Raw genomic sequence first — 10,834 nt, forward strand, 5'->3', positions numbered from 1 at the left:
GAAACAGAAGCCATTCTTTTTGGTGCTTATCTGAGGATTTGTTTAGAAGTATGCAAAGACTCGGGGGAGGCGACGGAGTTATCACTTGTCCCCTTCTGTTGGCTTTTATGATGGGCAAGTAATGAATATCTCTTATCCACTTGGTTTTTTCGCGTTGTTTTCATGCTTCATGCAGTCAAAGTGCCAGAAGGATTGCGTATCGTGATATCAAGTAGACCATATTATTTAAGCTGGAAACGAGGGGCCTGTGGACTGCCGCAGTTTCGAAGCCGCTGATTTTGACTGTATGAATTCCTTTTCGTGAATTAGTGAATAGTCTGTTTAGACAATTTGCGGCAATCAGAATTGAACTTATCATTTGAACCGTACATCCAACGGTACGACTTTCAAAGTGATAATGTACGGGTCGCTATTGCTGATATGGTGAAGGAAAGAGCGAGAAAGGTGTAAGGATTGAGATTTAGGGGATGATAATCCGATCTGATCGATCGTACTAAGATTGGGTAATCCATGACCGGGTAAAGGGAAGATAGCTCGTGTATAGCGATCGGGACCTATGAATCGATTGGCATACTCGACCAATGGATGGTTGCGATTGGTGATCGGATCAACTAGTCGATTGCCCTAGAAGCCCATGGTTGGATATGTCGACCCGTTAAATGTAATGGGTCACAAGATCAACCAAATCGACGATTCATTAATGAGCGGCCATTGGGATCTCAATCGTCCATCAGAATTCGATCGAGATCCATCCCACGAGATTGATCGAGCATGTCGACCAGAGCGTATTTGTTATCTGATTCCGATACGAAGGTCACACGTGATTATTCGTTATCATATCAGATTGCAGGTCCCTGCGACTATTCAAATACACGAGGATCCCCGAATAATAGGTGAAAATACAGCACATCACTGTGACGTAGTCGTTGACTAGATAAGTACCTAAAATCTTCACGTTTCACTATCAATTATTGAATCATTATTACGCCTTATGAGTCTAGATAATTTGTTGCGGAATGGCATTAGCTAGATTAATTTCAATAATCTAACAAATAGACGATAACGTCCTTGAATCTATCAGCTGAGAGATAGAGCAATGAGTATACTTCTTCATTGAAAACTGATCAGGAAGATATTTTAGAGATCAAAGAAAGGTTTTGTATCATAGCCGACATAACAGCTCCGATACAGAGCTCGGCAGCCCTTCTTGTAGGTGAAGATGTCGGGGAAGTATCTGAACACGTGAGTGATGCACTCAGAGAAAGCTTCCCCTGATAAATCACGCGTGCACTGCGCCAAAGCATAGACTGTAAGGTTGGGGGAGAAGTCAGATATTGCCTTGCCCAGACCAAAGCGGGACTTCGAAGTCGCCTGGATGCGAACTTTGTCTATCAGCGACCCCAAAACAGTATCAAACCTCTGCTGCTCCGCCGCATCGTCTGTCACAAACTCAGTCGTGTCGTTGTAGGTGCCGTAGCTGGTGTCAACATTCCCAACAAAGAAATTGGTGTCGTGGCGCATAAAGCACTTTTCGAACCAGACCCAGCCTTCAGCCTTGCCTCGGCAACGAGAACTTAGCCTTGCTGATGCTTCCTTAAGACATGTTATACAGTCTGCGCGACGGACGTCCCGACGGCACTGGGCAAGCCCATACGCTCTGTCTTTGTCTCCTGTGCCGGCTGTGGCAAGTCCCCTGGAAGGACCGTTTGTCTCGATTGAAACTATTACGCGTTCGATGTTCTTCTTTGCTGCCGCAGTAACCTTTCTTGTGTAGCTGTAGTAGTTTTCAAGTGGATCTGAAGCATTGCAGCGTGGATAAGAGAGAAGAAGAAGGAAAAGAACGGGGAGGGTTGTGAGACACGTGAACATGGCTGTGTTTTATGTGTTTACGCTGGCCGTAATTGTTGGAGAAGGGCGATGTGGGTGGAATTCTATAAGCGGAGTTTCTGCGTTTTAGGACTTTATGGATAAGACGAACGGAGATGTTAAAAGTTTTGAGTGTTTGACTTTTTTTATGGAAGACAGAATGGAAAATGTCGGCAGTGGGAAATGATGGATTGGTCACAAAGATTACGATCACCATAATTTGTTAATTTTTCTAAAGATACAGAATATGGGTGTTTGTTATCATTTACATCTATTATTTGTTTAATCATTCACATGTTTCCAAGACGTTGATATTTTTCCATCAAGATACATGTACATTAATCGGGACATGACTATTTAACTTATCAGGATTATAGATCGGTTCATGACTGAGTAAAATCAGGTTAAAAAGGTCGCAACTCTGTTCTAATTAATTAAGTTCAGCTCTAAATCATCCCAACATAGTTGTAATTTAAATCATAATTTTGGTTTGTAGACTGGACACGCAAGATAGTAGACTTTTCGCTCCAGTCAAACTCGCTCCTAGATGCATTAGATAATGGCAAGGCACGAGAAGGGATCAAGATACTTGACGAGGACAAAAGATTACAAATTTATGGCTTTCTTTAAATACGACGAAATCATAGAAAACAGGGACGGCGCCCACAGAACGCAACAGACCTACTTATGAACTCAGACGAAGGAGCTACCTGGTCAGAACTTTAATGGTCAAATATATCTCACGCAACATCCTATTTTCAGTAATTATAGATACTAAATCCCAGATTAGTAACCTGGTGGCGACGGCGCCAACACATCATCTTCAGATGCACCACCACCGTCAACCGAGATACCCCGGATCCTGACTCATCGCCAACATCAACTAAAGAACCGTCGTGATAGCGACTAAGTCAACGCACCGGCACCAAACGCATCCACTTACACACGACATGTCCCGTGTCATGACACGTCATCAACGCCAGATCCAGAACTGCCCCTTCACGTGACACGATAACACGTTGTCCACGTTATTTTATTTCTCTTATTTTCCCTTTCTTCCACAGCCCATACGTAGGCCAAAGTTGTAAGAAACATTTAGTTAATTTTGTTTTGAATTGAAGTCTTCTTCTTGAAAAGAAAGTTTCCCTAGTGGTCCCCTCCCGAGCTGCCGCCGCTACTGCCTTTTGCAGTCGCCGTCGCCGCCAGCGAGGAAGGACCAGCCCTGCTGCCCACCCATTGACTGACAACCACCCTCGCCCTATGCCCCGGCCAACCGCGCCCGCCGCGCGTCCGGTTGCCCGCGGCCGCCGCGCACCTGGCTGCCTATGCCCGCCGCGTGCCCGGCTGCCCGCGCCTGCCGTGCGCCAAACTGCTGACGCCCCTCGGCCACCTGTGCCTGCCGCATCCCATCCCCCAGTGCCCGTAGAGTCCCCGGCCGCCAGCGCGCCCTGCGGCACCCGAACGCCCTTGCAGCCACTAGTTGACACACATACTGTTTAGGTGTCGGGCCACTGCCCTACAACCCGCAAGGGGGCGGCTCCCCTCTTTACCCCCTACTAACTGACCGCACAATTGGATCCGCGGTACCTTGTGGAAGCGCACGTCAATTGTCCCACCAACGACGCGTCAAGAATTTCCCACATCCTCTTTACGCACTATCGAGTGCCAAGGTACTTCTACACTCTTTGGTACTGTGTTATTCGTCCAGTATTCTTCCAATGTTCATCCACCACCGTGGGATTAGATTTGGATTTTGAATCTTCAAGCGAATAGACTGAATAGGCCTTTGAATCTTCTAGCGATTGCCTATTCGAAGTCATTGATGTTGGTGCTTTGTATCACCACAGTGGTTGTAAGACAGTTTTCCCGCACTCGACGAGGAAAGGTGCTGCATCATCACTATTTTCACCAGATTTAATTTTCGAACTGGACCGTGTGATTTGTGGTGAATTTTATCCCATACCCCCTAATTGTCCTAGAATCCAGTTCCCGTCATCACCTAGCTCCGTCATATCTAGTCATCCTGCATCATAACCTTAACATAACCCATTGACATCTGACACATTAGTCTATTGGGATCATTTATAGATAATAAGTTAGACAAGAATACCCGAGCATGGACGGGGTAGGTGGCGCTAAAAAGTTAGGATAGGCCAGTTAACGATACCAACCTATGAGTTGCATTTACTGAAAACATTTGTCCTCTATCAAGAACGAGAATAGGTAGAAGAATGAGAACAAGAGAAGATTGGAAGAGAGAAGATAAGGACACAAGGACAAGAATTAAGATTGTTGGTATTCCATGAAAATGTTTGATTAACCTTGGATCGTATTTATACTTATAAAGTTTTACGTATAATGAATATAGTTGAGCTGTAATGATCGTAGCCGTTATAACAAGTTATAACGTTATCACAACAAATTGTATCTGTTCGATCTTGACAAAAATGTGAACCTATCGATGTGCAATCCTATATTAAATTGAATCCTACGACTATGTTTAAACTTATATTAAATCTTTTCATCTATTTGTATTAAGGAGTATAGGGGTACGTGTCTGGTTATTACTAGCTAGTCTTTATTAAAGATTCTATTGGTCCACGCCAGCTCATTGAGATTGGTTTGGCGAGTTGATAACTCTTTTCACTTAAGCATTTGAGGAAGATTTATATACTGAAGGAGCAGTACTCTGAATGGTACTCTATGAAGGAATCATTGATCCCGATGAGCGTCAGATCGATCTGAAGACAGATCGCCCAAAATTACGAACTAATCAGTTTTGGTTCAAGTTTGTTTTTCAGGAATAAACAGTGACTGATGTATCAAGTTGAGCTGATGGAGTGTGAAGTCCCACTCCATCAATGAGGCTGTCGAGCCCACACCGACGTCATCGATAGCCGCCGGTTTGAGCCCACCCTGACCGGCACACCAAGGCGAAGGCATAGACATGCCCATGCTCGTAAGTTTCAAGATGTTTCAAGCTATATCCTCCCGTAATGGTCTTCCATTCGACCCGGCGTTTCTATTTTCATTTGTCTTTTTTCCCTTTGTTTTTGGGTTTTTAAGGGGGCTCCTATGTATAATGGGCCCCTTACATTGGATCTCTTTCAAGGGCCCATTACCATCTCCATATAAGGGATGGAGTGGGCGCCCTAATCACTTGGTCAAGGCCAAAGTTAATTTTTGAAAGGGACCCACCACTCCACGATCTAGTGAGAGGATAAAGAGGTAGGAGGAAAGTCGGGAAAGATGAAGGGACCCATCGTTCACCGCCTTTCTACAGCCATTTGACACCGGTCTGCTGCCATTCACCACCTGTCCCCCGCTGCTCTTCTCCCACCACGGTGAGCCACCCACACCACTCGCGCCGCCATCTTGCGCCGCATGTGCCGCCCGCACGATTGAGCAATGCCGTGCCATTCCTAGGCCACCAAAATGCCTACACCATCACCCTCGCCCCTAGCGCCAGTATTGAGCGCCGCCTGCATCACCACCGAGTGCCGATTGCACCACCGGTGCCAACGAGCCACATTGTGCCACCGCCTGTCCATGCCACTGCCTCGCATCCTGCACTACCCCCACGACACCGTCACTGTCGATCATGTTGCTACCATTGCTACCACCTGCGCTGCCCGCACCGCCGCCGTGGCCACCCACGCTGCATGTGCCACCGCTTTGCCGCCCACGCTGCACGTGCTGCCACCGAACTCTGCCCACACCAGGTACGCCACCTGCACCATCGCCCCACGCCATACAACAGCGTGTGCGTCGAGCCACTGCCTGGCCCCCGCCTGACTGTCGCCCACTACGCCAAGCTGCCCACCCCACTTGCCTGTGCGGCCTGCACCATTGAGCCCTACTATGTCATCACCTTGTTGCCACGTTGTCACCACATTGTCCGCATCCTACGTTAATGTGCCTCCTCTAGTCAACGCACTTGCCGCCAAAGCAATAGGCGTGCCACCCACACACCCGCGCCGCCCGTACTATCGAGCCGCGTTGTGCCGTCGCCATGTTGCCTAGCGCATCACCCGTGCCCTGCCTTAATGTGCCTCGTGCTAGTCGCCCCGCTTGCTGCCAAAGCCATAGGCATGCCACCCACATGCCTGCACTGCATCGCCTCATCCTCTACCTCTTCTACACCACCATTGCAATTCCTGAGCTGCAACCCGCTGCCAATCAAATGATGCCGTGTCCATCTCTGGCACGACTCCACCAAATCCGCCTGTTCAGTTCCTGCACCAACAAGTATATCGGCATCGGGACGACGTGAGCCCAAAGGTACCTTCCTCCCCTCGCCCGCCAATTATATTGTCTTTGGTCGTATACTTTTCCGATTGCACTACGCCGCATTCGAGTTAGGGTAGGTGAGAGGGTAAACCCACACGAGAGATCCTATCGAGTGTTTTCCTTATGTACGGGCTGCGTCCGTCCGTTACAGAGCGCCAACAAACCTAGTTTGTTCTGTGCCCTAGACGCCATTGTCACTTCGATGAGGTTCAGGAGGTCACCGTCATTGTCATCGGTTGCCCGCCCCAGAGCTGGGAGCTTGACGAACCCCATGTGTCAGGGCCTGCACGTACACCCGCCTAGGAACATTGCGGCATGCAGTCGCATCTTTGTAAGTCCATACCTGACTAGACGACGTCTTTGACAACGTGCGACATCAAAATGATATCATAGCATCATCTTAATACTCATTCGGATGACGTCACCTATGATGTCTAGCATCAGGTGCTGTTGTCAATGGCTTGATGGAGGAAGTTACATGTGTACTGATTGGGTCATGTGGAACAACAGGAAAATTTAGTTTTCTTTTGCAATATTTATGTACTTATAAATATGTCCAAAGCTGTTGACAAAATGTATCAGAGACAAAGTCAGAATTGTAGACTGTAGGACAAAGACTTTCTGAGAGAGAAGTGGTGGGAAAGCTTCTTAGAGCTACACCATCGATGTATTATTCTTTGAGACTATATATCGAGCCATTCAGCCATTTAAACATCACAAAGATGGAAGAAATAATTGGATTTCTTAAAGTTCATGATATAAGATTATATGAACAAGAATCAATAGAGGAGGAGAAAGCTCTTTTGATGTGGACTAAGGCTAGGACAAAGAAGTTCTAGGTCAATATTTAAGGAAAAGCAAGTTCTAGGAAAAGGCAAAGGCAGCGGCAATGGCAGAGGAAGAGGAAAAGGAGTCGGGGGAGGAGGAGGAATACATACAGCTGATTATTCCAATGAAGATGCTAGAAAGCCATTCAACAAAGAGGTACGATGTTAGAATTGTAAAAATAAATTGGGATCTCAATCCAGAAAGCCAAAGCAAAACGAAAGAGGCGTGGAAAGAAGAGAAGAGGAATCTAGATGGGCCAGAGGAGAAAGAGGAATCAGCACTCCTCATGGCCATGTGGTAAATATGAAGCTGAAGATGTTCTTTTTCAATTACTATGTGGTAAATATGCAATGTCAGATTCCTGGTATCTTGACACATGCGCAACATTTCACTTGACTGGAAACAAACATATTTTGCTTGGCTTGATTCTCCTAGAAGTGGCATTGTGAGATTTGGAGATGGTTCAGTAATCATATACAAAGAAAAAGGAAACTCTAACGTACAATGTTGAAGTGGAATATGCTAAGTTTAGAGAACTTACTTTATACTCCAGCTCCCAAAGTGACTATACTTAGTCTTGGGTAGTTTTGATGACAATGGGTGTGATGTATGGATGAATAATCATACCGCTCTAATTCCCAATGCTCTAGGAACACTCCTTGCCAAGGCAGAGAAATCCGCAGGAAAGTTTTACATGATAAAATTGGTTACTATTGAAACATGTTATTTATCTTATAAATTAGTCAAGCAAGCATGCGGCATAAACATTTCTATCATCAACTTTTGATACTCTAAACTTGGTGTCAAAAGACAATAAACTTGATTGATCCCCTATTAGTAATGTGGCTGTCCAATCTTGCAAGAGCTGCACCATGAGGAAACAAATCAGAAAGCCATTTTCATTTTCAAGCAATACAATCATACAAAATCCTCGAGAGCTTGTCAATGCAGATATATGTGGACCAATATCTCCGGCTTATTTTCAAGGTAATAAGGTCATCATGCTACTAGTTGATAATTTTTCAAAGCTCATGTGGGTTTTCGCATTAAATGTCAAGCTAAAAAACTCTTATTACTTTCAAAAGTTTTAAAGCCATAGCATAAAATATTGAAAGACTTGAAAACTGAATGTCTCAGCGCAGACAGAGGAGGAGAGTTCTTGTAATAAGAAATCAAAAATTTTGGCAACGCATTTGGAATAAAGAGGCAGCTAACTGCTCCATACACTCCTCAACAAAATGGTGTCGTCAAAAGAAGAAATCGGACAATTATGTCCTTTAAAAGGAGCATGATCAAAGAGAAGAACTTGCCTTTGGAATTATGGGCGGAAGTTTTAAATACATATGTATACATACTGAATAGATCTTCTACTAAGAGTCTGAAAGGTATGACACTGTATGAAAAATGAACAGGAAGAAGGGCCAACATAGGGCACTCATGGGTGTTTGGAGCAATCACTTATGTGAACAATGTGAGTGGTCACCTCAAGAAGTTGGATGGTAGAATTCAACCCGCGATTACAATTCAGTATGAAATTGGAAGCAAAGCATGTACATGCTATGAACCCATCACCATGAGAATAGCATTGTTGAAGACGAAAGCACTTGGAATTGGAAAATCAAAGATGTTTCTGAAACTTTTGAGAGGCACAAATCTGAATAAATATCTGAACGATCAGGATGAAGGAGGAGATTGAAGGCATCATGGATCCTGATGATCAACAGATCAATCTGAAGAAAGATCCCCATAAATACTGAACTAAGCAACTTTGGTTTTTAATTGGGTATTCATGAATAAACGACTGTTCGATCAAGAGGAGCGGTTGTGAACCGCTTGGAGGACTGAGTTATGTGCATGCTGATTGGCCCACATAGAATGATAGATAAAATTTGTTTTATTTTGTGACAATACTGTTTATGCTTATAAATGCAACCAAAACAGTCGACAAAATTTATTAGAGAGAAAGTCAAAAAGTTGTCCTATGCGATTAGTGTATTCCTTTCGATTCATTGATTTATCTCTTCTTGAGTGATTTACAAAACATTTGTAGATTGTAGTTTACTATTTAGTAGTGCAAACCCAGCTTATTATTCCACTACTGAACTGAACCAGTTTGGTTAAGGAACAATGGATCATGAATTAAATTTGATTATTTCAGGGAAACCAGGACATTCAAACATCAAACTATTTCAAAATTTCCATGATTTAAAGACAATTTTACTTAAAAAGGTCATGAAGATATCATTAAAGTATTTGAAATATAAAGATAATGTAAACACTAATACTTGTCTTCCTAACGTGAATTTATCTATTCAATCATCAAATCAACGATGGACTGTGAGAAATCCAAATTTAGGGGTTTTATGTCGTTGTCTTGATTTAAACATAACAAACAATCTTTAAGAAGATGTTCCACTTAAATCCTCTATAACTAATGCAGGGCAAGTAATGGGTTGATCCACAGAGAGATAGAAACTTAATTTAGGAATTTTTGTGAATCTTGGAACGAAGCAAGTGAGTTTAAAAGTGGGATCTATAATTTTTGAGCTTTTTATGGATATTTAATCAATTTATATAAATTCCTATGATATAAAATAAACCATAATAACAAAGAAGAACACTAAAAATATTTTAGACTAGTTTTTAAATTTTAATTAGCACTAGCAATAGGAAATACATATTTTTTTGATTTTTTTGAATTTAATGAACACCAAAAATACTAAAAATATTAGAAATATTGTGAAATATTGTTTGGAATTAATGAAATATTTTTTGGAATTTTGTAGATATTAAAATACTGAATATTGATTATATTAATTTTAGGGATTTTTTGGAATTTTAAAATATATATAATAAGAAAAATACGTTTATCGGCTGTCACCAGCTACGTCGGTGCCCTAACGGCGGCGGCGGCGGAGCGGATGAGCCGATTGTCCTTGTGTGGCCCTTATAGGGCTGGCCATAGTAGGTCAGCCCACTTAGATTCAGCCCAATTAGGCAAAGTAAAGAATTAACCAAATGGGCTAAGTCCTAATGGGCTTGCCCCAATATGGTTTGGACTTAGTCAATTTGACTAAGTCCTCTACTCTCAACTTTTTTTGCCCTAAATGATAGAATTCAAACACGATTTGTTTTTGGAAATTTGAAAGGAAAAGTGAAGGATGTTCTACTGAGAGACTGGAGTGGATTTTAGGGAGATAAATAAATGATTTTAGAGAGAGAAAATGACTTAAATGAAGCGATATAGAGAAACTCAAGAGAGAGTGTAGAAGAAGTTTTAGATGGAATTTGAAGTTGAAAATGAAAGATATTTTTTAATTAAATTCTGAGAGGATGTACTAGGGATATGTATGAAGATATATATATAGAATGAAACAATTCTAGAGAGATTAAGTATGAACAGTTGAATGTTTACAATGAGACAATTCTAGAGAATGAAACAATTCCAGAGAGATTAAGTATGAACAGTTGAATGTTTACAATGAGAAAATGATGGATTTTAAGTGTAAATAGATGGATGATGATGTGAAAATGGAAAGTTAATTTCCTAAAACCTCAATGCAAGCCTGGTGAGCCCTCAATGCTTCCTCGCAGGTTTGGATCCTCATCTTTCGTCAGAATGAGGCATTTTTGAATGCAAGCAAGAGATGAGATTGGATGAAAACTTCAACAAAATGACATTAAGCAGGTCAAACAACTTGGATCCTGAAATATGCCTTGTCCTGCTGGCCAGCCACTTGCTAGAGTGCATCCAGAATGAGGGGAAATGAGGGAGAAAAGAGTATTATAGATTGGAAGAATAACTACCCATTTGGGTATTTTCTATTTTCTCTTCTTGCCATTTTTGCCT

General features: G+C 42.8%; 1 protein-coding gene across 1 annotated transcript; it reads right to left on the reverse strand.

The window, feature by feature from the left end:
• Positions 1-979: 979 nt before the first annotated feature.
• LOC144713762 (cysteine-rich repeat secretory protein 55-like) lies at positions 980-1,897 on the reverse strand. The gene has a single exon (XM_078588439.1). It carries the CDS (start codon positions 1,867-1,869, stop codon positions 1,138-1,140), a length of 732 nt encoding a protein of 243 aa, XP_078444565.1. The 5' UTR covers positions 1,870-1,897; the 3' UTR covers positions 980-1,137.
• Between the last annotated feature and the right edge of the window lie 8,937 nt (positions 1,898-10,834).

Source organism: Wolffia australiana, chromosome 16 (assembly GCF_029677425.1).
Source record: "Wolffia australiana isolate 7733 chromosome 16, ASM2967742v1".
In the NCBI taxonomy this organism is placed as follows: domain Eukaryota; kingdom Viridiplantae; phylum Streptophyta; class Magnoliopsida; order Alismatales; family Araceae; genus Wolffia; species Wolffia australiana.

Coding starts and splice junctions, on each gene's coding strand:
- LOC144713762 (XM_078588439.1), bottom strand. CDS start 1,869: ATGTTCACGTGTCTCACAACCCTCCCCGTTCTTTTCCTTCTTCTTCTC.